The sequence below is a fragment of the Micromys minutus genome (assembly GCF_963924665.1).
Source record: "Micromys minutus genome assembly, chromosome: 13".
Classification (NCBI taxonomy): Eukaryota; Metazoa; Chordata; class Mammalia; order Rodentia; family Muridae; genus Micromys; species Micromys minutus.
Genome location: NC_137982.1, coordinates 43,228,139 through 43,256,070, shown reverse-complemented (window position 1 = coordinate 43,256,070; position 27,932 = coordinate 43,228,139). Strand labels below are relative to the sequence as shown.

At 37.3% G+C, this 27,932-nt stretch overlaps 1 protein-coding gene across 5 annotated transcripts in view; it reads right to left on the bottom strand.

The window, feature by feature from the left end:
* Positions 1–27,932, bottom strand: part of UBR3 (ubiquitin protein ligase E3 component n-recognin 3) — a 130,227-nt gene that overhangs the window by 57,344 nt on the left and 44,951 nt on the right. For all 5 annotated transcript variants that reach the window (XM_080927996.1, XM_080927998.1, XM_080927999.1 and 2 more), the window contains exons 9-21: positions 25,471–25,650; positions 24,812–24,945; positions 19,750–19,836; positions 17,324–17,389; positions 17,142–17,231; positions 16,271–16,399; positions 15,618–15,670; positions 15,386–15,519; positions 14,954–15,039; positions 13,189–13,330; positions 9,947–10,043; positions 3,924–4,065; positions 785–889 (exon numbers count right to left, since the gene is read on the bottom strand). In XM_080927996.1, coding sequence (XP_080784122.1) covers positions 785–889; positions 3,924–4,065; positions 9,947–10,043; positions 13,189–13,330; positions 14,954–15,039; positions 15,386–15,519; positions 15,618–15,670; positions 16,271–16,399; positions 17,142–17,231; positions 17,324–17,389; positions 19,750–19,836; positions 24,812–24,945; positions 25,471–25,650 — 1,445 coding nt within the window. The remainder of the gene's footprint in view (positions 1–784; positions 890–3,923; positions 4,066–9,946; positions 10,044–13,188; positions 13,331–14,953; positions 15,040–15,385; positions 15,520–15,617; positions 15,671–16,270; positions 16,400–17,141; positions 17,232–17,323; positions 17,390–19,749; positions 19,837–24,811; positions 24,946–25,470; positions 25,651–27,932) is intronic.

Sequence of the window (27,932 nt, the reverse complement as noted above, 5' to 3'; positions counted from 1 at the left end):
CCTTGTGTATTTTAAAACTAAAGTCTTCTTAGGTCAGAGAGTTGGCTCGGCAGGTTCACCATTTGTCAATCCTTACAAGATGAGTTAAATCCCCGGGTCCCATATGGTAGAAGGAAAGAAACAACGCCTGCAAGTTGTCCTCTACTGAACATGTGCATCATGGTGCACATCCATACACACTAGATAAATTAATGTGTAGGACCTTATCAGTTCTTTAGGTTTAAGAATTAAAAATCTAAAATAGAGAGCTGGAGAGATGGCTCAGTGGTTAAGAGCACAGACAGCTCTTCCTGAGGTCCTGCATTCAATTCCCAGCAACCACATGGTGGCTCACAACCATCTATCTGTAATGGATATGTATAATCTTTTTTTTATAATCTAAAATAGGTGCTGGAAAGATTGCTCGGTGGTTAAGAGCACAGTCTGCTCCTCCAGAGGACTAAGGACCAGTTTCCAGCACTCACTTGGCAGCTCACAAACAAACATCTGTAACTCCAGGTCCAGGGAATCTGATGCCCACTTCTAGCCTCCAAAGGCTTATTAATGCTGTACAGAGAAACATGCAGGCAAATGCCAATATATATAAAAAAAACAGTAGTGCACATATTTAGTCCCAGCACTCAGGAGGTAGAAGGAGGTGGGTCTTTGAGTTTGAGACCAGCCTGGACTACAGAGTGAGTTCCAGAGAAACCCTGTATTGAAATAACAAAACAAAACCACCAAATCCAAAACTATACTTAGAAAGAACTGCCCAGAACTGACAGTGACAAGAGGCAGTGCTTACCTCTTCCTCAGAGTCATCCTCAGCAGAGTTTTCCAGGCCTAATTCAATCAGGTACAACACCATGCAGAGCACGTGTTCAGACAGATTTTGATGATCCATCAGAATCTTTAAAAAAAATAAAAACTCATAAATATTTTCTCACAAAATATATTTTATTTAAAGATCCAAAAGCATTCTATTTCAAGTAAAAATCATTATCAGATAATTATCAGATATATAAATCAATATGTAAATGCAAATCTTAGTGAAAACAAACTCTAGGTTTCCTTTGAAAATTATGTAGAACTCTTATTAGATTTCTTTTTTACTTATGTGTATGTGTATTTATGTGTGTGTGCACTGCAGATATTCTCACAGACCAGAGTTATATACTGAATCCCCTGGAGCTGGGGTTAGAGATGGTTGTGAAATGTACAATGAGGTGGCTGAAAACTGAACTCAGGTCCTCAGCAAGAACAGGACGGGCTTAACCACCATAACAGCATTATGCAGTATCTGGAATAGAAGCTTGAAGACTTCCTAAAAGAGTGCCACATTAAACAGTTCACACGTTACTAATATTAAATGTAGCAGTCTTTAATAATTTACCACAGATACTGTCCATCCTAATCTTCTAATAGTTTCCTGAACACAAGGAAGCCAAATTTAACAAGAACACTCATTTAAATGCAACTGCAGTTGACTAGCAGAACACAACAGGAAATGTTAGCATTCATTGAGTCTGTGCATCTATATAAATATGTAAGTCAATGTGTGGTTTAAATGATAAGAAAGGAACAAGGACAATTCTACAAACATCACCTCATTCATAAATCATACAACTCAAACCTTACTCATTCTATGTAGGAGTTCAGGGCTGTAATAGCCCAGCGATCACAAGACACCTAAACTACTTCAGAACAAGATGGCACAGGAGCTATTGTTCGTCCCCATTATAAAAAGCCATGTGACCAAACAGGGAGAAGTGGAAGAAAGGGTTCAGCAGTAGGTAGCCAGGTCAGCTTTAGGGTTGATAATGGACTGAAAAGATGGTGAGTTCAGCTGAGCCTGACAGCAACAGTCCAAATGAACCGATGAGGAAAACGCTAATTCTTTGTAACTAAAGACAAGCGTTCATTGACTGTTTCCTAATAGCTGACAAGTAGGAGGGCAACTCCACTCTCTCTTGTTAAAAACTCATTCTTAGAAAGCTGTTTATATCTACTTGGCATGTAGCTACAGTCTTTGGCCTAGCTTTCCCATAGCTAAAGATGAAGAAGAAGCCTAGATTATTTGAAATTGGCATTACTTTGAATCTGGCATTTGCTTAGAACAGTGCCTAGCAATGTCCAACACACAGTCAGCAGGTGGTGCCACGAGTGTGCCAAGCAGAAAGAGCCTAAGAAGGAATCTGAAGTGGGAGTCTCCAGAGGTCCCAGTTTCTAACCGCACATTATGGGGAAAGCAAGGCTCAAACCATCCTCGGCTGTCTAGGCATCACTACACACAGCTCTCAGCCTCCCATGCAATGCCCACCATTTCTGTCTCCTCTTGACAGAGCACTGCTGCTAAATCCTAAGAGACTTTGACTAGAAATCCAATGGCATTACAAATCTGACTGAGAGAAATAAAAGCTAAAGATTCTGAACAAAGAAATAAAGCCATTTTCTGGGAAGTGTCACCATGTTCTTTGGTATAACACATGGCAAGGAACGGCAGCTGGACTTGACAGTACTCGGCAATTAACAGTATGCCAGAAAAGCTATTATAAACAAATTCAAAATTTGAAACAAAACACTAGTCTGTCATCTCTGATAAAAACTCATCTAGATTAAGCAAGTTTTAAAAGTTGAAAAAGTAACTTCAAAGAGATTGTCAGTACAGTTTCCTTCCCTTACCGTGAATTATTATTGATCGCTTGAACTAGTTACTGACTCTAAATCTCCACTCTCACATTAAAAACCGACAACAGCAAAGAATTTACTGACACACTGCACTGTCTGAGGTGTGCGTTCAGTAACATTTGCCCACAAAATCAACACAAACTGCTTTCCAATATAAAAGTGTTCTACATATTTTAATGAAGAAAGAGGCACTTTGAATCATTTTTTCTGAACAATTCTTTTGATAAATGGTAAAAATAAATCTTTCAAGGCACTTTTTAAAAGGCATTAATCTAAAAATCTTAGCCCAAAATAACTTCTAGCTTTTATAATGCCATAGGAGATATTGAAAAGAAGTGGATAGAAATCTAAAGGCACTGTTTCATTATGTGGCAAAAACAAACACTAAGATCTACTTAACCAATTAATGCATGCTTTTTTAAATAATTAAAATTTAAATAATAAAAATATTGACTATCTGTATAGTCAATAGAGATTTGTACACATAATATGCTTAGGTTTTTTCAATTTTTCAAATGAAAAAGAAAAATTGTACATTTTCCTTATTTCTAATTATATAACACTTATCCCTATCATTTTATAGATGTTACTGGTATAATGATCTTTCATCTCTTATATAGTTTAAATCATTAAAAATCCCAGAATATACATATATATATATATATATATATATTATACATATGTGCATATGAGTGTGTGTACTCTCTTCACACACTCTTTCTTTATAATATATCTTATGCAACTTTTAGAACACAAAGAGATAAGTTGGTTTTGTGAGGGAACACCCCCAAATTGAAACAAATTCTAGGTAATGAGAAAATAAAGGACATTTCAAGTGTCTTAAGAACCCACATTCAAATCCTTCTTTGTCAAATTCCTAACAGGTTACAAAGCAGAGAAAAGCACTGTAAAGTAAGGCCACTGGTTCAAACTGCGACATTTACTTCTGTCAAGTAGTGGGACTGACCAGCTATTACCTCCTTATTCTCCCTGGGCCTGGTGCCTATAGCCACAACACCTCTCACTTTACAGAAGTTATACAAATACTCCAATCTCGAGTATCACAAACAAGTATAACTGCTTCCTAATTTTTCATTTTGGAATTCAAATACATGTAATAATTTATCCTCACACACTGAAACATTTATAAACACACTTTGCTTTGTTCCCTCAAATAAGTAGTCATTAAGTTCCTTGATTTGATAATTCTGGAAGTAAACTGTCACGTGAGTCGTTCTACTCCATCACTACTGTACCTTGTAAAGCAGAGTGAAGAGCACAATGTGTAAGGTTTTGCAGTGGAGAAGCCTCAGGAGCCCTTTATAGCTGGGATGGAGTGATGTTCTTCTCTTATAAGGAGGCCAGGGATTGCCAGGAAATTTTCCACTCTGTTTTAAACTGTAAAAATAAAGCAAAATCAAATTTACATGGCAGACTCACAAACTATGGTTTTAAATAGTAATTTACAGGCATCAATTTCTATTTTATGTTTTTTCATACATTATTATTCATAAATGCTTTAAAAAGCCAAACAGATATTTATTCACTATATAATACACATTACTTTTCCTTTACTACTGGATAAAATTTAGTTTAAAAAAGCTAAACCAAAACTTGGAAAATGAATGCAAAAAAATGCTAACAAAAAAATAAATGAAAGGAATACATAATAAAATTTTTAGCAAAGCGATTTTCTATTTTAACCCTTGACAAAATCCATAATCAGAAAATGTCCTCACTACTAATGACTGGAAAGCAGGCTGGACAGGAGCGTGACCTTCTCACCCCATCCTTGAGCTCCAAAATGAGGAACTGTACTGGGGCAGCAGAAGAACGTGAGCTCCAATGAGCAGCGACACTGCGGGCACAGTTTTCCATCCTTGTGGGCTGTCGAGATGGCTCACCAGGAAAGGTGCTTGCCATGAAGACCGTAAGACCTAAGTCCAACTTGCTGGCCCACACGGTAAAGAGGAGAACTGACGGCTAAAGGTTGTCCTCCGACCGCTACACAATCACCCGTGGCAACGTGTGCCTGTGTATGCATGTGCACACACACTAAATGAACAAAATCTAAGAAATAAAGCTTGAGTATTTGTCTACTGTGCTGTGTGCTGTCTGAAGGTGTTAACTCACACTAGGCCCAGTCATGAAAATAAGGTCCCTCTATTACTGAGATCTAGGAAGTCTTTAAATAAAGAGAATAACTCACAAGAAGTAACAAGTTTGTCTGGGTGTCCTAGAACAGAACAACAAGAAGACTCCAGGAACACAGTAATGACAATCTTTTTTTTTTTAAAGCATACATCTTTTTATTGTTAAGTCAACGAGGTATCAAAATAAAAGCAGAACTTACAGAGAGGGGTAAGACTTAAGGAAACTACTAAGGAGCATCACAGGGAGTGAAAATGGAACTAGGCGCAGGGCAGTTAGGAATTAATGAGCACAGGAAGGATAAGGAGGCAGAGCTATGAGATTGTGTGAAGATGTTCCTCTGATCTCTCAGAGTGCCTAGGTAATGAATAATGGGATAAGCGTGTTAAGTCCACTATGTGCTTAAGAGTCATCTCCTTCCTCAGCCTCTCTTTCATCATCCTTGATTGACTGCAGCGGTCACCCCTGACCTGCCAGCACTCATCTGCGCCTGCCTTGGACCCCATCTTCACCGTTCTCATCTTTCTTCACAGAGGCACCAATCTTCTTCAGACGGTTCATTCTTCATCTCTACTAGGGATGAGAAGGACAAGTCTGCTTGTTTGCTTTGTTCTTTTTCAATGTTTCCCAGGCAGATTTCCAGCAGAGAATCCACTTTTCATCTTATCTGAGTCAGCTCCTTAGTGGCTGAAGGTCATGACCTTTCAACTTTCCAGACTTGGTGGAAGGTCCCTGCTGTGCACTCTTGGAATTGAATCCACTTCTGCCTTTTGGGAGGCGTCCCATGCAAGCTGGTGTTTGAACTCCTGTACATCTCCACTGCAGACCATTTCACAGCTGCTTCTCTGTTCACTTCTGCTCTGCAGCCAGGTTAACATGGAGAACCTGGCCGGCGGTCATCCTGCCGTCCTCTCCAGCTACAGCGGCTCCAGTATTCATTTTATCACCACACTGGACAAAGGCAAAGTCCCTATGCAAAGAGAAACTAACAATTTTGCCATACTTTAAAAAGATGGCCTCCACATCAAACTTCTTGACCACCAAACTGTTGAGATTCCCAATGAATACATAGGAATTCATGGATCAAGGATCTGCCTTGTTGGTAACATTGCTAGCCATCTTTTTTGAGGATAAGTTTTCTAGCAAAGCTGAAAATATAGCTGAAGATCAAAAAAGTCTCATAAGAGGAGGAACAGAGAGAAGAGACTGCCTCTCCTACTGCAGGTCTACCCCGAGACGCCAGAGCTACAGCAGCTACAGACCACGACTGCTCGGCTCTTTGTCTCTTCACAAATGCCAGTAATTACAATCTTGCACACAAATAATTGCATGCTTAAAGCACATCAGGCAAAGTTTCAGAGAATTATGTAGAAAATTTGACAGACAACCATGTTGCTCTGAGCACAAGGGGGAAAAAGGAAGAATTTTAACAACATTATTAATAAGCCTAAATCACAAGTCAGGTATGTAACATACAACAGTTAGGTGCTCTTAACATATTTATACAGAGTACACTTAGAATAACTCTCAGTACCACATAAAGCTGGGTATACAGGAACACACTTGTGATCCCAGCACTTGTAGGAAGGGGGCAGGAGAATTGGAAGTTCAAGATCATCCTCAGCTATATAATGATTTTGAAGCCACCATATCTGAAACCCTATCTTTAAAAATGAAAGGGGAGGGAGGGTAGGAGCACATAGGCACCTGGCATGTGTCAGCCTGCATCCTCATTCAGACTAAATTAATGTATTTAATATAAGGACTGGGGCTCCGTTCTTCAAGCTTGATGACCTGTGTTTGAATACTTAGCATCCATAAGGAGTTAGGAGAAAGACTGAAGGAGCTGAAGGGTTTGCAACCTCATAAGAACAACCACAATATCAATCAACCAGACTATGCCCCAAGAGCTCCCAGGGACTAAGCCACTAACCATAGAATACACATGGAGGGACCCACAGCTCCAACTGCATATGCAGAAGAAGATGGCCTTATATGGCATCAATGAGAGGGAAGACCCTTGGTCCTGTGGAGGCTCAATGCACCCAATAGGGGAATGCTGGGGCCGTGAGGCAGGAGTGGGTGGGTAGGTAAGAAAGCTCCCTCATAAAAGCAGGGAGAGAAGGGGTATGGGATAGGGGGTTTGCGAAGGGGATAAGGGACAACATTTGAAATGTAAATAAATAAAATAACCAATAAAAAATATAGACACACATATATTTTTTAAAAAGCCAGCCATGGCTATGTCTGCTTATAACTCCCGTTTCAGAAGATGTAGCACCCTCTTCTGGTCTTCACAGAAACTAGGAACACATGAAGTGAACTTATATACATGCAGGCAAACACTCATACCCATACAATAAAAATAAATAAATCTTTTTAAAAATTAAATAAACAACTCTTAAAAGAAAGTCTACTCAAAAAGAGTCAACATAAAAATAGACAAAGGAGGGCAATGGTGGCTAACACCTTTCCTCTCAGAACTTGGGAAGCAAAGGCTGACGCATCTCTACGAGCTTGAGGAACAGCCTGGTCTATAGAGTTCCAAACAGCCAAGGCTACACAGAGAAACCCTGTCTCAAATATAAAATAAAATAAAATATGGACACTAAGATCTGAAGAATTGCTCAGCAGTCCAAAAGACTAGTGTCGGCTTCCCAGCAACCACATCAGTGTTCAGAAGCTCCTTTAACTCCAGTTGCAGGGACCCAACATCTCTCAGGTACACAACCCCCTCCCCCAAACACACACGTAACTAAAAACAACCTTTTCAAGTGGAGGCTGGCAGGTTGGCTGAGTAAGAGTGATGGCACCCAAGTGTGGGGACCCAAGGTCCATCTCTGTAACCTACACACAGTTGTAACTTACAACACTGCCCTCTGACATCCCCTGACACTTCACTTCATGGAGGGGAGGAGAGGTAGGGAGGGAGAGAGAAAACATACAGAAGCAAAAAAAAAATATCAATCTTGCGTCTTTCAATTTTTCTTTCTCTTTTTTCTTTTGATTTTGTTTGGTTGTTCTTTGAGATAGAACCTCACTCACTAAGTGGTCCTGGCTGTCCTGAAACTGACTATGTAGACCAGGCTGGACTCATACTGCCTCAGCCTCCTGAGTAAAGGGAGTAAAGGTGTGCACAACCATGCCTGGCACATTTTAACTTTTCAGCATGATCTATTCAATTTACTTACCCAACAAAAAGAACTACATGAATGCCTACTAGGTGACAGTAATGGAGCTGCCATAGATCCTGAGGATGAGTAAGAAGCAAGCTGGGCAGTGGTAGCACACCTCAGTCCCACTGCTCAGAGGGCAGAGGTAGGTGATGTTGAGGCCAGCCTGGTCTACAGGGTGAGTTTCAGAACAGCCAGGACTATACAGAGACACTGTCTCAGAAAAATGAAGAAAGGAAGGGAGAGAAGGAAGGGGGAAAGGAAGGAGGAAAGGAGAAAAAAATATAGAAGCAAAACCATCTTCCCTCAAGGAGCTAAGAAGTAAATAAATGTGTACAAGCAAATTAATTATCACAAAAGCACAGAAAATATGCAAAGGAGGTGGCCAAGTAAACAGAGAAAGGGAGCCTCCAAGTGCCTCCTCCAGGGTTCTAGACAGAGGCAGAGAGATGGCAGCACCTGAGCTAAATCTGTTTTTTTATTGTTTTAGGAAATTTTGTTTGTGGGAAGTTTTGTCTTCTTCAAGTACAGTCTATGATAGATGCTAAAGTAAACATTTATCTAGTATTTAAAAATCTTGGTGGAAAATTTCAGTTACACCGAACAACTATAAATACACATTAACAACTATTTGAATATTATCTGAATAAAAACTTTGTCAAGACCAAAATTTTTTTCAGTAATCAATGTTTTAAAATATTGCTGCATGTAAGTAAGTAAAATTTATTTTGATCTATTTTCTCAACTGTCAAGAACAGCAATATTTGGGGGCTGGAAAGATGGCTCAATGGTTAAGAGCACTGTCTGCTCTTCCAGAGGTCCTGAGTTCAATTCCCAGCAACCACATGGTGGCTCACAACCATCTGTAATGTGATCTGATGCCCTCTTCTGGTGTGTCTGAAGATAGCAACAGTGTACTTATATATAATAAATAAATCTTTAAAAGAAGAATAGCAATATTTTCACACTTTTTGCAGATATCCATTATCTCTGATATCATACTATTTTATTTCTATATCTGTGCTTCCTCTACTGATTCAAAAGAAGAGCAACAGAAAATCAAGTTTTGAATCTAATTTACCAAAGAGCAACTAGGTTTTTCTTTTATTAATTTATAATCATATTTCATAAAATTTACATTATCAGGTCAATAGCAAATTTTGGCTTGTTGTTCTTTTTTTATTTGTTTTTTATTATTCCATGAACAATATCCCCCTGTACAGCCCAGGCTGGCCTTGAACTTAAGAACTTCCTGGAGTTGCTGGTATTATAGGATGACCTACTATGTCCAGCTTAATATCAAAAAAAATTTTTTTTAAGATTTATTTATTATATGTAAGTACACTGTAGCTGTCTTCAGACACACCAGAAGAGGGCATCAGATCACATCACAGATGCTTGTGAGCCACCATGTGGTTTCTGGGAATTGAACTCAGGACCTCTGGAAGAGCAGTCAGTGCTTTTAACCACTGAGCCGTCTCTCCTGCCCTTAATATCAAAATTTTATGAAGAATCTGAAAACATAAATCTCACCTAAGTTTTTTAACCTTTATTAAGTTACTTTATTTATTTATATTTCAAAAGTTGCCCCCTTCCCAATTCTCCCCTTCCCAAGTTCTTTTACCCCACCCATCTCTGAGAGGGTGCTCCCCTACTCACTCACACACCCACCCCCACCGCACCCCCACCAGTAACCCTCTGCCCTGAGGCATCAAGTTTCCACAGAATTAAGGGTATCCTCTGGCAATGAGGCCACACAAGGCTGTCCTCTGCTATCCATGTGCCCAGGGCCACAAACCAGCCTGTGTATGCATCTAAATTGTTTTAAGAACATTTAAACGATATTTTCTCTTAGATTAAGTATATTTAATAAGACCGTATCATGTGTCGCAACTGAAACTGAACGAGAAACACCAATTAGCCTGTAATGACACTAGTAAGGTTGTCAGACTTACAATGCTGTATATCTGTCCATGGCAGACTGCACATCTCGGCGGTAAACTGTTCGAAGAATGACCATGACAGGGTCAAACTCCTGATCCCAGACTTCAGCTATCAGACAGAAAGAAGCAGAAATAGAAATCTGACTTCTCAGGAATAAAGCCAAACTCAAGTTATTATATTCATTGACATCATTTAAATTAAAAAATTGGAAGTTAAACTTAATCAATTTGCCTTAGAGAGATCCTGATGCTGTGATTACTTTTACGTAGTTAAAAACTGTACTTTTTAACAACTGGAATGTTCTCTTGGGTTCTTCAAGCCTCCACAAACAGAAGTTTTATAACATAATAATGCCTCACTGTAAAGTTTAAACTACTGCTATTTGGGTTTAAAGATTTTTTTCTTATTTTCTTGGTAAGTAAGATGGATATTAGAAAGAAAAAGAGTATCGTTAAAATGATTCAACTGTAGAATTATAAAAACTAAACTTAAAATGTACTGGCCAGCTGGTTTTCCAAGGCCCTTTATAAATTGTTGTTTTCTACTTCTCAACTAAAGTTCATCATAATTCCCCTTCACTTTTGTTAATCCGATTACTGTTTGGATACAATTGGTTATACACAGGATGGCTTTAAATATTAAGTGTCTATACTTCATTTTCTTTTAGTATTTATATAATCATTTTCAACGTGTAATTTTAAGTTTTAATATATGATACAAATAAAACTCAAAACCTCATTAATAATCATGTTAGGGCAAAGTGACATTTTAAAAAATTAGCCCACGGGGGGGGGGGGGGAGCAAAATCCTAAGATGAAATGTTACAGATAATATTTAGATGAAACAGATGTGTAAAAGGTAGCCTGAAGGGCTGGAAAGATGGCTCAGCAGTTAAGAACACAGGCTGCTCTTCTAGAGAGCCATGGGTTCAATACCCAGCACCCGCATGATGGCTCAGTCACCTACAACTCTAGCTCCAGAAGATCTGATGTCCTCTTCTGACTTCCGAGGGCATCTGAATACATGTGGTACATACCTAGTACACATATACATAAATGGTAGGCAAATACTCATATGGTTTTTATAATAACCTTAAAAAGATGTCACATGTGGCAGCTCATGAGACAGAAGCAGGAGGATCTGCATGGGTTTGATGCCAATGAAGTCTACACAGAACGTTACAGGCCAGGGTTACATAGTGAGATTCTGCCTCAAAAAAATAACGGGTCAGCTCTGAAATCACAAGAACACTGAGGAGACTAAACAATTTGTATTTATATATTCATAAGTGGTTAAAAAGAGGTAGGGAATGAAGAGAAAAAAATGTAATTATATTTTAATTTCAAAATGCTTTAACTTGAAAATAAATAAAGTACTAAAAAATGAGCTGAGACTGATTTTAGAACCAGTATTTCTTTCCCTACATTAATTTTTTTCTAGACCTGGAAAAATGGCTTAGCAGTTAAAGAACACTGAGTATTCTCCAGAAGGACTCAGGTTCAATTCCTAGCACCCACATGTCAGCTCACAGCTGTGTGTAACTCCAAGCTGTGACATTATCATACAGACATGCATGCAGCCAAAACACTAATGCACACAAAAATAAAATAAAAATAAAATTTTTGTTCTCACATTCTCTAGCAAAATCCTTAACAACAGCAAATACAGACGGAGCTTAAGCTTATTCTTATTTCCAGCACAGGACACTATTGCCCACAGAGCCTCATCTGCCTTGAACTCTACTGTGCACCACAACCCTCTATGGAGCTTGTTTACCAAGCAGTTCCCAGAGTTTTACCCAATCTGTTGCTGCTGAGAGCAGAGCAGGACTGAGGCGCTGGCTTACTGGGCAAGCCTCCTGGTGAGCCCGGTACACTCTGTTACACATCACATTACACAGAAACACTACTCCAATCAAGTTCATCTAGATCTCACAGATTACATAATAAAGATGTACTTCCCTTTCTCTTTAATGGAATATATTCCACCCAGATACTGTATTATTCCTGATAATTAAGAATATCACTGGAAATAAAACATAGGCTTTTCTTCTGTCCTTTGTCAAAAACAGCATATGTTATATATAACTTCAAAATGTATACTAGACTTTCATTTTGAAAATAAATGTAGAGATCAAAGAAACTTCAACCCCTTCAAAATCTTAAGTTTCTGTCAATCAGAATCTCTCCTATTTCTCATTCTTATCAATCAAATCATCTACAAATGTAGGAGAAAACCCGTAGAAAAGGCGTCTGTGTACACAGCTTTAAGTGCTGTGGGTATCCTAACAGACTTTAAACTGTCTCAGGTTAAAACACTAGGCAGTGAGCGAGGCATGGTGGGAAAAGTCTTTAATCCTAGCACGAGAGAAACAGAGTAGGCAGATCTCTGTGAGTGTGAGGTCAGTTTGGTGGACACAAGTTTCAGGACAGTCAAGGTTACATAGACTTTGTCTAAAAAAATTACAATGAATGAATAAATGGAAAAGAGGGAGACAGAGACAGAGAGACAGACAGAGACAAGGGGGAAGGATGGAAGGAAGGAAACTGTTTCAGACTGAATTAAGAAAGATAATATTGTGTTATAATTTATGACTCATTTATGGTTAGTGGCCACAGAAATGAATTAGAGTACCTAAAGTTGTTATAATTCAGTCATTTAAGAAAGCCATAGTATAAAATAAATACTTTCTGTTGTTGTTTGAGACAGGGCATCTTAATTATGTAGCCCCAGTTATCCTAGAACTAGCTAGATTGGGCTGGCTTTGAACTCATAGAGATCTACCAGCTACCACTTATTAAATAAAAGTGATATCATACTAAGAAAAACATAAATTTATAAGAAATTAGGCAGAAGAATGCCAAAACTGAATTAATAAAAGATAAATGTTGAAGGGGTAAAGCCAGGAAAGCACTTGTTTTTTAGAGTACAAGGACCTAAGTTCCACCCAAGGGTCACATAAAAAAAGGCATGGTGGCATGCACATATAATTCCAGAGCTGGGGAGGTGGAGACAGGAAAATCCCTGGGGCTGTCTGGCCACAATTAGCCTATTAAGTAAGCTCCAATTTCAGGGGGAGACCCTGCTGCAAAGAACAAGGTGATGGCACCTGAGGAATTAATGACACACCCAAGGTGAACTCTGGCTCCACCCACACCCACACTCACACCCACACATGCACACTAAGTAAAGAAATGTACAAAGAAGCATTCGGAAAATACAGGAAATAATACATGTATGTGTGTAAACATACCTTTGGGAGTATACATGCCTTGTTGCATAGAGCCTCCAGGTTCAAAAACAGGAGCCTTAAAGTCGGCTACAGCAGATAAAACTGATTCAAAGCTATAACTTCCAGGAATAATGCCACTTTTGGGGTTGGGATTTTCTGGGATATGATGTATGTGTCAAGAAAAAAACAATTTTAATGACTAGCACCAGCTTCGTCTGCAAATCACTCAGTTCAAATTCATTTTACCAAAATAAAAAATGACTGACTGTAATGTATAACATTGGCCACAAGAGGGCAACATAATAGTTCAGTATTAACTTCACTGTGTATGATGAAGTGACCCCAAGTTTACTTGCCCTCAAATAAATTGATCAAATTCCATTAAATGAGAGAAAAATAATTTCATTTATCTCCATTTCTGTCACCACATAAATATACTGTATCCTTCTTCAGAAAACTAAAAAGAATCTACTAAAACTTAGCACCTATTTGTAGGGTAGGAGTGAAGATTACTTCTCTAAAAGCAAAATTTACACACACACACACACACACACAAGTGGGTTCAGGCAAAGGGAAAGCATTAAGCCATAAAGACTCTGTCCTATTTCAAATTAAGGCATATTCTTAACTAATTCTTAAACTAAAGTCAAATTTTAGAAAATGTTTTTGCTCTGTAATATCACTGATCATCTATAACTGTTTGAAGAAATCAAAGAAAGCTGAGAGCTCAGGCACTTGCCTGGTAAAGTCAAGAGCCTGGGTTAGCCCTCATCACGGCAGTGGGGTTGGGGCTTGCTACCAGGAAATGCTGAACTGATGCTACCAAATCTTCAAAGTAGTCAAGAAAACAAATAGTATAAATGATACATACACACTAACTTTATTCTGGTATTTTCACCATAAAAAACCACTAAGACTTTGAAGGTTTCATAACCTTGCCTCTACAGCAGTTTCAGCCTGTAGCAGCAGCATTTGGCAGGCAGCATCAGGAGGATTAAACCAAGTTCAAGACCAGCCCCTAGTCCATACTGTAAGTTTCCAGCCAAGCAGGCCTATACAGTGAGATCCTACCTCAAAAACGTCAGCATAAAAAGAAATGAATGTATTTAAGGGGGATAGATAGTCTAGTGGTAAAAGCAGTTGTTGCTCTGCAGAAAACCTAAGTTTGGTTCCCAGCACCTATATAGTGATTCACAACCATCTGTAACCCCAGTTCCAGGCGATATAACACCTTCTTCTGATCTCTGCCAGAACCAAGCATGTATGCATGTTTGTTTGCATACATGCATGCAAACAAACATCAATACATATAAATATTTTTTAATTAAAAAAACAAAGCTACTACTGGATATTCAGTTCTGTCCCAGGGACCATGCTTCCAGAAGGTAGAGGATAATCCATAAACTTGAAAATTCTTTAAGACTGATTCTAACAAAAGTCGTGAGAATATTTAAAACCCTGATAGTGGTAATTATAAAGACTCTCTCTAAGCTCTATGTGCTTAGCTACATAAGGAAAGAAGACAGGGGTCTCATTTACAAAGTGCCCAGCTCCCTCTCCCCAGCGTTGTTGTGTAAGGATCAGGTCCTGAGGTCAACCCTGAACTGTAAGAAACCCCCTGAGAGCTGTGAGAGAAGACAGCGCACACCACCCGCTCTCAGCACAAATAACTCAGATTTAGTTTTGTACATATTCTCAAGCTTTAAACAAAACTTTTAAATTGAGATGTTTTAATCTACAAACATATTTGTTACCACACATACAAAATTACATTTTTAAAGGATATGAGGTCAAGCAAAGAGCTATGCGTCCTGTCATTCATACACAGCTGGGCTACCATCTCTGCCCTGAGAATCTCATCATCAGACATACCTAAAATTATTAAAAACAGAATTAACATATATAGAGATACATTATAAAGAACTCATCACATATTTTATTAAGATGTTCTACAAAATGTGAAATGTCTTAAGTTAAAAGAGTAAATACTGCATGGCCCAAATTGAACAGCAGTTTCTCTGCCTTGATATTGTAGCTCCTGTAAGCAAAGGATTTTTTAAAGACTGTTCTAAACCATGTATTAACTGCACATGTCAAGATTTTAGAAGTACATTCAAATATATCCACATCCTTTTTTGTTTTTTTCAATAAACAAGGCACTAGCAGAGAGCTTGGGGAAGAGAAACAGTAGTTAATGCTGTATTTATTAGCAGTTTACCTAAGTGTAAACGAAGACTCAAAAGAATCACGAGGAACGTGAGAGCGCCCTCTAGCATCGACCTCTCGTGCTCCACGTCGAGCACCAAGTTGTGGTGCTGTGAAGCCATGGTGAGTAAGTCCACCACCTTAAATCTGTAAGAGGAAATATTGCAAATACATTTTTAGAAAATAAGACAAAACTAAGTTAAATTCCCTATACTTCCTACCTGTGTTAATAAACATGCACTCACCTTTCAAAGACAGATGATATGAAGTAATCGGGGTCAAGTCTAGAAGCACAGACCTTGAAATGGAAGGAAAGCAAGCTTTATTTCTCACTCTAGTTTTGCTTTACATCAGACATGCTTTTCTTATGCTGTATCTTCGACTGCCACAAGGCATGGGCCACACAGAACAGAGACAGATCCAAAGGCTGGTAAGATATTAATAGCTGTGGAGACTGAATTCCCAAATAATAGAAAACTTACTCAGGAACACAGCCCCACACCAGGCATCCATCCACTCTACCTAACTGACAAATACAGTATCTCCCAAGCCCTCAATGAATCTGAGGCTGAGCACAGCACAAGTAGGCACAGCCCCTATGCCACAAGGCCTGCCAGCACTATTGAAAGTTCTTCCTCCATTCTGTCTTGCCTTTTCTTCAGAAACTCTCAAGATGGTGCTTGCCTGGACTTTCTCCTGGCTCCTGTTTCTGCCTCCTGACTAAAACCTGATGCTTCCCTTGTGGCCCATATGGTACAGCATGCTTCCTCTGGGAAATTTAATATGTTCTTTCTTGATGAACTAACTTCTCCCATCACCACTGTCACCTCTGTAAATTAAGACACCAGGCACATCAAGGCTCTCCCAAAGCACAGCACCTGCTGTCCAGCTGGCTCACCTGTAATAAGTAAATGTCTGGGTCAATCATGGAGTTGCAGAAATGAGACTGCACATAGGTCATGGCTTGTCCTTTGATTTGGAGACCATTTCTTACCCACATGTTACTGTGAATTTCAGCAAGACTAGCCTAATAAAGAAATGAATTAGAAAATATATCATCTAAACTCAATAGTCATATTGTATTACACAATCATTTAAGATATTTTTACTTAATCATAATATGAGTTTAGCATTAGATATTCAGTTTAAATATAAATTTTTTTGCTTTTGTTTTCAGGATCTCATATGGAGAGAGAGAGAGAGAGAGAGAGAGAGAGAGAGAGAGAGAGCGTGTGTGTGTGTGTGTGTGTGTGTGTGTGTGTGTGTGACATAGAACCGTCCCTTCAAGTTGGCCTCTTTCTCACTATATAGGCTTATTTTAAAGTTTATATAACTCTCTTCTTTGAAGTGTATGAATGAGCTAGTTTTCCACAATGGTTTTTAGATACATTTATAAAAACATCGATGAGATATTTTTTAAAAACCAGTGCTTACTTTTCATTCTAATTTTCCTTCAATCCCTGCCTGACAAAAAAAAAACAAAAAACAAAAAACCAAAAAAACCAAAAGAGCCTATATATAATGAATGCTTAAAGAAATGAATATAAAACAAATCTAATTGGTCAAAGTGTTCAATTCAACCTAACTCAACTTTCAACCTAGAAAACCCATCTTACAAATAAGTGAAAATAAAATAAAAAATCAGACTAGAAAAATCGTTGTTACTCTATTAGAATTTAATTATTTATGTCCAGCATTAACTAAAACTACAGGAGAATAAGTTAACAAAGAAAGCCCATTTCAAATGTTTTAGAAGCCTTAATACATACTTGAATTTGGAGTGGGTGAATCATTAGTTTCATTAACATTTCCTGATCCGGTAAAAGTGAATCCAAATCTAGTTCTTGACATTTCACAGCCTAAAATTCCATGATTAAAAAGTCAGTAATTCAATATTTTCCCCCAAATTGTAAATAACACCAACAAGAGAATTCCTTAAGAACAGTCTCACCTTACTCAAAAACATAGCATAGTAACGGTGCAGTGGCAGGTGAAAGGTGACTTGGTTAGGAGCTGGCTGGAGTAAACAAAATGCACAAATCAAAGACTGTTTAGCACAGGTGTCAAGGTTTTAAACATTGTAAACATAGTCCCACTTATATCAATTCCTATACTGTTTTTTAATCAATATTTACAATCTTAGAACCAAAGCTTTGAAAAGAACATCTCAATAGTAAGTTCTGAAGTTTCAAACACCAAAGTAGAGGAAGTTCTTCAGTGTTAAAATGTAAGATTGAATTCACTGTGAACGACAGACAGATGTATCTATACTCCTGTCTTTGTTCCTGCACTGTGCTTAGTTAACCCTGGGAAGAAGGAAGCACCCACAGCTCAAAGACACATACACCCAACTCTTGCTTTCTAAACAATGTTCTGCATTAGAAATTAACAAGGAGCTTTACAAATACACACTCCGGGAAAGAAAAAGAATAATGAAACTAAAATAACACTAAACATCTGAAGGGACAAAAAACATGAGAGTATTCAAAAAGTATGGATACCCAGAAGGACACAGAAACCGACTTGAAGGAGATCTCACTGCTGTCATATCAACACCCCTATCTGAAAACCAAACAGAACACGACACTGGAACTAAAGCACCATGTGCCCTACCGTACAAAAATAAGTTTGTGAACTGAAGACTGAATGAGAGCACAGAAATATCTGCATGGCTTCAAGGTGTGTCCTCAACAAGACATCTTATTAGTTACACTGAGAAAAAGAACAACTGTGCTGAAAAAGCCCAGAAGGCATCCCACTGAGCGGTCAAAGTGAACAAACACCAGGATAGACACTGCATTACATTAGATGCAGCGACCTCTCTATGATATTCCTGGAAAGAATAGACAGAGTCTGAGTCTGAATTTAATCACAAGGAAAATTTAAACTGAGGAACATTCTACAAGATAAATAATCTATACCTTTCAAAATGCCATGGTCTGGAAAGATAAAGAAACAAATCTAAGACATGGTAATAAAATTCTCCAAGTGATTCTGAATCCCATCATTTTAGGAGAGAGAGTCAGTAAAGTGTACATGAGAACTGAGTCCTATTCTCCTAGAATTCACGGGGGGTGGGGGGTGAGGGGGGCCGATCCTTAGGGCTAGCCAATCAGCCTGACCTATTTAGTGAGCTGTATGTTAATGAGAGTCTGCTCAAAAACAAGGTGGACAGTCCTAATGAATTACTCAAAGTAGTCTGTGAGATCCACAAGCAATACCATGGGTGTACATACATGCCCCTCCCTCCAAAAAAATCAATAAGCAGCGACTAAGACATAAATGACTTCTAAGAATTAGATGCTTAGAATATATGAATGATTATAAGTTGTATTTTTCTTATATAAGTGATATTCTAACTTATTTTTAGTAAGTATATACTAAAGTTTTGAGTAGTAATGGGGATAAAATCAGTAACTCAGAAGATTCCAGAAAAGAAAGATCTTTGTATTCCTCACTTTTCAGTAAATTTCTGACTTATATAAAAGTGTTTTTCAGAAAAGCAAGCTGTGCATAAAGATGCCAGAATAAAACCCATAATTTTGTATGCTTAACTAATTTCTTTTTTAAAAAAAGAAACAGAACAATTCACTTCCTTACACAACAAATACCAAAAAGAGGTCCTACCTGCCCAGGGTTCAGAACTTAAATTGAGGATTGGACAATTGAGTTGTACTGTCTGGTCTTTCTTTGCATTCAGCATGTTCTGAGCTACCTCTAAGAGAAGGAGCTTCTAATAGAAGAAATGAGTTCTTCAATGCCAATAGTGTGCCCTGTGCCAACTCTGTTCATTACCAATAAAAAACACCTTTGTTGAAGCTTCCATTCTCTATCAAGACATTGCCCAAATAATAACGTTGGATGTACTTCTTATTGACCTCTTCTGCCCCATTCATATTTGTGCCACCACCCCTACTTCTTAACTGAAGCTAACTGTCACACCATGACGCATGTACACTTAAGATGGAGGAAGTACGCCTCTATCCTCCGGGACATAAGCAATCACAACTAAGATGCTCTGCAATTTCCTAGATGTCAAAGAACCCACCAACCCTTTCCCACCCGTGTGCAGTCTTTATGACACTCTTCAATGTTAAATGAAAACTAACAGTTCTTCCTTAAATGCTTTTATATATGCCAAAACCCATACAGAGCTGCACAGGTGGCTAGAGCTGCACCTCAGCAGTAGAGCACTTGCACGGCATGCACAAGGCTCTGGGTTCCATCCCCAACACAATAAATGTTTAAGCATATTTTCATACTGTATACATATATATATACACACACACATACATACATATATATTTATACACATGAACATGTATATATATATATATATATATACACACACACACACACATATACACATGAACATACCTCATCTACAAAGTTAATAGCATCAAACCAATCTTGAAGAGCTTCAAGGCAGTACCTTACAACATTTCGGGTATACTCTTGAGTTTCCTTTAAAAAAAAAAAGTTATGTAAGTTTCATGGTACATAAACATGTAAATTTCCAACATTAAATTACATGTAATAGTAAGCATTGCATATTCAGTCGTAAGATTCATACATTTTCAACATAACCTCTGTATTTTCTGTTTCAAGAAACCATTCCTTCATGAACTGAAAGTAGCCAATGACAAATACAAAAATTACAGAATATGATGTGTTTGTTTCAACATAATCCTTCAAGTAAAGCAAAGTTGGAAAACACTTTAAATAGATCAAATGCAGGTTCCATTTCAATGCCCACTCCAAAAACTACTACAAATTCAGTAATATTATTATTCAGAAAATACAGCCTATCTTTGGTGATAATAAAAAAGTACCAAAAATAAATAACGGTGAAGGTTAGAAATCCCTGGAAATGGACTTAATGTCACTGAACTGTTAACCTGAAATGGTTAAAGAGCAATTTTATGTGAATACTACACATAATAACAAAGGGAGGATAGAACATGTATATGCTAGAATTAGCCTGAAATATCCTGGCTTAGAAAAAGGCATGAACTATTTTCAGTTTAAGAACAGCGAAAAATAAACACAATGTTTTAGATAGATAAGATGATAGATAGATAGATAGATAGATAGATAGATAGATAGATAGATAGATAGACAGACAGACAGACAGATAAGATAGACAGGCATGCAAAATGCCAAGCTGGTTTTTTTTTTAAGGAAAAAGACTTTGAAAGTTATTTATGCCATTTTCAGAATTTAGACACACTGTTTTATGACTGAGCTTAAGTCTAAACAGCAAGACTTTACCACAGAACAACTTAACTAAAGACATTGAGAATAAATTTGAAGATGGCCTATTAATTCCATATATAAACACAGCATACTGCAATACTGTGTTAAGATAATCTCTCCCCATCCTCCTCCCTCTATCCCCCACCCTAGTGTGCATAATGATAATACATCATTTATAGCCTTCCATAAGCAACTTAAATTTTTTGAGTTTCTCCATAATATGAGCATAATACTACCTACCTCCCAGTAGTCATAGACACAAAAAGTATGTGTATAAAATGCCTTATGTCTGTCTAGCACCAGAACTCATTAGCAGGTACTTGTGTGCCCCAAGAGTCAAGAAGAGACTCATTGAGTCTGTGGTAACCTAAACTTGTCACTAGATAGAAGTCATTATACAAGAACAATAAATCATATGACACATGGCTTTTATATTACTTAATCCTTTACTTTTATATTTTATAATGGAAATGTAGATATAAAATAGATGCTTAACTTTAAATAGTACTGCTTCTTCTAGTTTCCATTTCTAAAAACTCTCAGCACAGCTGCTAAAACAGCTCTGGACACTCCCACTGAAGAATAGATAATAGCAATTAGGCAAAGAGCCCAGTTCTAAAACCAGACAGATCTACTTTCAGATTAAACTTGTGCTAGTAAATTGTGTGAACCAAGAAAGTTGTCCACTCTCTGGAGGACATGGCTAATGCCATGTCTATCCTAAGAGATGCCGTGAGGGTTGGATAGAAGCATCCATACAGTGCCTAGCACAGCATCTAGTATCATCCGAATGTTCATCAAGAAAACATCTTATCTAGAAACTGAATGCTTCTTTAACTGAAAAGTTGCTCTCTAGTTACTGCAAAGATTACAGAAGAAATTCTAAAGGCCGGTTTTCTCACTGTCTTCTAAACCTCTTAGATTAAGGGAATACTTATCTCTAGAAAGCATACAATTCTGGCCTTCAGAGATGAAAAATAAGCCATTGCTTAGAACCAATAATTTCTCACTATCGCAGAGATAAATATAAATCTAGCTTCATAATCCAAGTTCACCCCAAGCCAAACTGTCAAAACAAGCCTAAAACTGTAACCGCCTCATGTCAGTCTGACCTTCCTGAGTCAGCTGTGTTAGCTTACAACACTGTGTGGACTAACACATCCTACTGGGTCTCCGCTCCCAGCCTTCTTATCTCATTTTACTACCTAGTGATGAGTACCATCTGCATACCAAAGGATTTAAAGTTTACAACCTCAGCCCAGACTTCTGCTGAGCATGAGCTTCAAACCAGTTGCTTTTTCACTATTTCCATTTGGACATTTCAAACATCTAAGAGTCAGTGATTTCTCCAAACTCATCTTTCTTTCCCTCTTTTCCTCCTTGGTACCCATTATCTGATAGCCAAGTCTTCTCAGCAAATACATACACCAAGCCTATCAATTCTACTTCTAAAGTACATCTTGAATATTCAAAATACATATATCCTGAATGTGACAATTTCATGCTTATATTTAGGATCTCACATTTAGACTCTTATCTAAATTAATAAATACTAGGATGTACAGAGTAAAGTGTGGCACTTTGGTGCACATGAACACCAGCTATCATCCCAGATGCCTATCTTTTTATTTTTTAACATTTACTTTTTTATTATTTTTGTTATGTTTAGGTATGTGTCTTTAAGTGCTGGTGCCCTCAGAAGCATCTTATTTTCCCTGGAGCTGGATTTACAGACTGTTATGAGCTGCCTGATGTGGGTGCTGAGAACTTAACTCACGTCTTCTAGAAGAGCAAGTACTCTTAACTTCCGACCCCTCCAACCCCTTAGACTATTTAAAAAAAAAAAAAAAAAAAAAGGTTTTGTTTTGTTTTGTTTTTAATAATGAGAGTATTTAAATTTTGTCCTTTTAGGAAACTTCAAATAGTAAGGTAGGCCTCGTGAGGTAGCTCAGCATGTGAAGATGCTTGCCTCCAAGCCTGATGATGTAAGTTTGCTCTCTAGGACCTATATGGCAAAAGGAGAGAAGCAATTCTAACAAATTGTCCTCTGACTTTCATATATGTGTCATAGCACGTACACAACTACATATACTAAATTTAAAAATAAACTAATTTGTCTAATCATTAAAAACAAAAATATACAAATGTAAACCAGGTCCCCCTGAAAAAAGTCTGAAATACATTTTATAAATGATGATCACAATGCTAAGCAGCAAATCTCAAAGACATTCCTTTGCTCAGGTTTAAAATTTGAATTCATTGGTTAAAATCTCCCCCTTTTCCAAAGCTTCTTCACCACCAATTTCCAAAGGCCATCATCACCCTCTCCTCACTTCTCGAAGTCCTTTTTAAGAATCATAACTACAATATCCATGAATTGACTAATTAAAAGATCTTAAACATCTACTCCCTAGTCTTTGTGTGCATGTGCTAGACAAGAGCTCTACCACCATGCTACACTTAGTCTTTTATCTGATCGTGTCAACCTGTTAAAATCTTCCCAGATTTCTCTTTAAATAAAGCCAAGACTCTTCTATTCATCTACCTGCCTTGCAATCTGATCCCTCTCTCTCCAACAAATCCTATCTACACTCTGACACAAATTCCCTCTACAGACAAACTCTCACAGGAGATGGTTTGTTTTCACCTACCTCCCCCTAGATTACCACTAACCCTCTTTTATTCTTCAAACATCTGGTTCTTTCATATTCTTTTTTCAGAGAGGCCTTCTCTGATTTTCAGATTTAACCTGCTTTCCTCTCCCACAGGAAAAAGGTGTTATCTTGCCACAGAGCATAGCATACTGACAGAGTAGATCCTGTCCATGACAATCACATCTATTCGCTTCGGCGCCAAAATACCCAAGATGTACCGAACAAACCTTGGAGTAATGAGCAAATAAACCTTACACTGTGGCAGTTTTTAAATAAACTCTACAGCTGAGATTAAACCAAGAACTATGAAGACACAGGGATGGTTTTTGATGAAAGGTCTTCAAGCTTGAGGCTCACCAACATTTTCAAAGTTAACCCTGATAGTGCTTCACTCTAGCTAGGATCACCACTCAGGCTCAACTGCTTATCGAATCACTCAAAGTAGTGGGGCTTAGACATGTGTGTGCTTTGCTCTTGTTTTTACTTCCCAGAGAACTTTCCATGTAAGAGAGACTCTGGGCCAAGGAAAGAGAGTGAGAAAGCATATGCTCCAAATGGGGAGATGGGGGAATTGGGGGGTAGCCTGCACCAAAGCTTGGAAACAAAAGAAACAATCATCAACCACAGCATGGAGGTGGTACAAGAGGATGGATTATAAATATAAGTTACGGCAAATTATGGAGATACTCCAATCATTTAAGATACCAATAACTGACATGAAGAACACAGAATGAAATAAAATATAAACAGGTAATTTTTAAATAACTAATAGCAAAGTAATAATAGCTATTAACATTTTACTTAATAACTATTTAAATTTATCTTAGAACTAATAGCTGTCATAGCAATACCAATCTGTAGTCCTAGCATTGAAAGCTAAGACAGGAGGATTATGAGGTTAAATATCAAAATCTTCATGAAATCCCTACTTTAATTGACTTAGAGGATTCTTTCTAATTTCAAAAGACTAATTAAACTAGTGCCTAAGTAAATAACAGCATCTGTAAGTTGTGTGAAAATGATTTTGTGCTTAGATTCTTAAAACTACAATCTTCAAGTCAATCGTGAGAGTACGTAACTGTACTGCCAATATTTGAACAGCCTGAAACAGAAGGATTGAAACGTCCAGACCAGCATGTGAGACAAAGAGAATTCAAGGCCAGTCTGGGCTATATAGCAAAACTGTGTGCAAAATTTTAAACTTTTAAGAACATCTTTACCTTTTGAAAGATACAAGCTATTAGACAACCAAGAACAATCAAAATGAAACAATGCTAAGGTGGATATTATGAAGTGTCAACAGGTGTTCAAAACAAGGGCAGCCAGGAAGGTCTGATGACTCATTTATATGAATTTCAGTATGCCCAGGAAGAAAATTTGTTGTTACAGGTAAGCTTCCACAAAAATGAATTTGAATTCAATTTGAAATCAAATTAAATACTGCACATTACATACGCTATTTTCAGGATTTTTTTTCTTAAGTCCTTATTTTCAAAATGCAGAAATTAACAAAAATACTTCCAACATACCCTGACTTTGCAATGTGATAAAAGCCCCCACATCGGCTGTGCACAGGCTTCAAGCTCAGCAGCAAAGGCAGCATAGTAGGTTTGAGACTCAAATTCCACGTGCTCATTGAGTTCTCGCTTGTTCAAATTCATACCTTGTAAAAGAGTAAAGCACATGTGGACTTTGTCAAACAGACACAAGTTGTGGCTTAAAATCAAACAGATTCCTAAACTCAACTTGTCTAAACAAGTAGTACCAATTACACAATACAAAGGCAGCTGGCTCGGTTTTAACAAATTTTAAGGTAACATTTCGAAGAAACATTTCCTAAATGTCACAAACAAAATTTATTACTTTCATATAAAAAAATAAACAATTTTAAATGTTGCTAGTCCAAATTGTTTCAAAAAGGCTATGAATATGAGAAAATATATTTCATGTTTCTAAATTAATGTTTTAATATACTACCAAAAATATGCACTCGTTTCTTAATAAACCCTTGCTATGTTGCAGTGAATAAACATATTAAAGTTCTTAAAATACTAATTAATTCAAATGATAAGACACCTGATTTATAACCTCAGTGGCATACTATTATTATTATTATTATTATTATTATTCATACTTAAAAATTTACTATTAGGTACTTTTGAACAAAAAAGAAAGATTAAATTCATACCTTGAAAGAAAGAAACAAAGTTCATCCATGTAACTAACAAGCCATGATCCTCCAAAAACCTCTTTGCCACACTTTGATGAGAAAGAATATTAATGAAATCACTAACAAGAGGCCAGTAGGTGTTATTCTTCAGTAAGGCTTCTCCACAGTTCACCACCACATGTAAACTGTTCTCTTCGTCTTAAAAAAAAAAAAAAAAAAAAAAAAAAGCCCAAAACTCACTTTTTTAAAAACAAGCTCACTAACAATACAGAATATTATTGCACACTTTAGAATCAGAAACACTTAAATCCTAACCCCAGCATACCATTTAAAATCCGTATGGCTAAGCATGTTGCTCAGATGCTAGATGAAACTCCTCATTCTTAAAATAGAGTAGGGCGTGCATCTCACAGAAATCAAAGTACTGAACACTACTTAATAACACTACGTCCTCCTCATGGCTGGGACCGAACTAGCTATATCCTTGTAAAACCTTATTTTCTTGATTCTAATGATATAATTTGTTTCCATCAAAAAAAAAATCACTAGGTTGATCTCATACTACCTTATCATTCAAGTCTGCTCACTTCAAGTGGAACATATTAATTGCCTTCTTCTAGAATATGTAAATGCAATTTTTACCAAACAATATATCTCAGAGATAAACACACAAAAACCACTGAAACCTCTTTAGCACCTCCTCTCTCAAAAATCCTCCAGGTTTGAATTATTTTTGGATTGAGGGGAATAAGTTATATAAAATTTTCTGTCATTAACACCAGTTTTTAGCAAACTAGCCCTTTTAACCTACTCCAGTGTACCTAGCATACTGGTATTCAGAGCCTCCGTTCCCACTGGGAAGCACACAGACTGTTCACAACCAGTACTATTTTCTAATATGCACTGAGGTGTGACATTACCAAAGCCCTTTCTTTTCTGTGCATGCTAACTGTTCGTTTTATTGTAATTACAAAATTTAAACAAAATGTCTATGCATTAAGAAAATATGAATTCATATTAAGAAGTATTATAAAACTAGATTATATGCTTTAAGATGCAATAAAATAAAATGCATGCAGATACACAGGTTTAAAACAACTCAAGGCAGAAAAGCAAGATTGTTTCATGGAGACACACTAACTCTACTTAAAACAGATTGAAAATTAAATTTACAACTGCAGTGGATATAAGATGAAATTCATCAAGGCAACCACACTGTAAAATCGTCTTGCCCACAAAACTCAAGAGAGTGGCAAGTGAGGGCTGATGTGACATCCAGCAGGGGAGGTGCTCGCCCACGAGCCTGGGATCTTTGTGCAATCCCTGGGGTTCTCAAAGGGGCACAGAGAACTGACCGATGCATAAAGTTGTCCCCTGACCTCTGCAGGCAACAGGACGAACCACTGCTTATTTTTTTAATTCATGGATTCGAAAATAAAAATACATTTCTGTTTAAAGTTAAAATACAATATATCGCTTTTAAATGGTTCTTCGTCTTACCAGACTTTTTAACTAACCGTGTACTTGACAAACTCATCAGTAAGAAGGACCTGCATTAAACTTCTTTATTTTTACACATTAAATTTATGTTTTAGTCCATGAAATAAATTATTGTACTCTACCCTTACATGATACCAAATAAAACCAGAAGCCCTTACAAGTCAAGTTTGCCTGTTTCTCTCTGATTCCCAATGTAAGAATAAGGAAAAACTAAGTAACTCCATTAGGAGAGAATTACGTACACCCAAAATTCTGAAGAAAAGCAGGTCTAAAAACCTCTGCCAATGGAAACTGATAAGACAGTGTGCTAGGATGTTGGCACTAACAAAATAAAAAATAAAATTTAGAATTGCTGTCCTATTTAATTGTAACAAGAGAATGAATAAGCAGAAATAATTAAAAAACATTTTCTCTAACACCACTTTAAATATAACTGTTCTTGTGAAAAAACACCCTGTAATTTTTAAAGAAAGCAATTACAATTTCTATTTTTATCCAAGCTGGTACTTTCTTCACTAAAGATGTAAGGAGCAATGATTCAGGATTAAATGAAATGCAGTTATCAAAAAATACTTGTTGCCAGGTGGTGGTGGCACTCAGAAGGCAGAGGCAGGCAGATCTCTGAGTTAAAGACCAGCCTAGTCTATGGAATAAACTTCCAGGACAACCAGTGCACAGAGAAACCTCATTTCAAGAAACAACAAATAAAACAAAACAAAGCAAACAAAAAACTTGTTGAATACTGAGGTCAGAGTTTAGGTATTCAACTAATCTTTGAGAATAAAGTGGTAAGATAAATTCTTCCTCCCCCACCCAACAAACATCAAAGACAGTGTGGTAAGGCTATAAAAAGAGAAGTGTGCAGAGTCCTATGAACACCTACAGCTAATTTAAAATTCAAAAGCGGACTCGCTTGGCTGAGTAACATTTAAAGTAATAGCTAAACTATGAAACAAGAGTTAGGACTCACTATACAAACT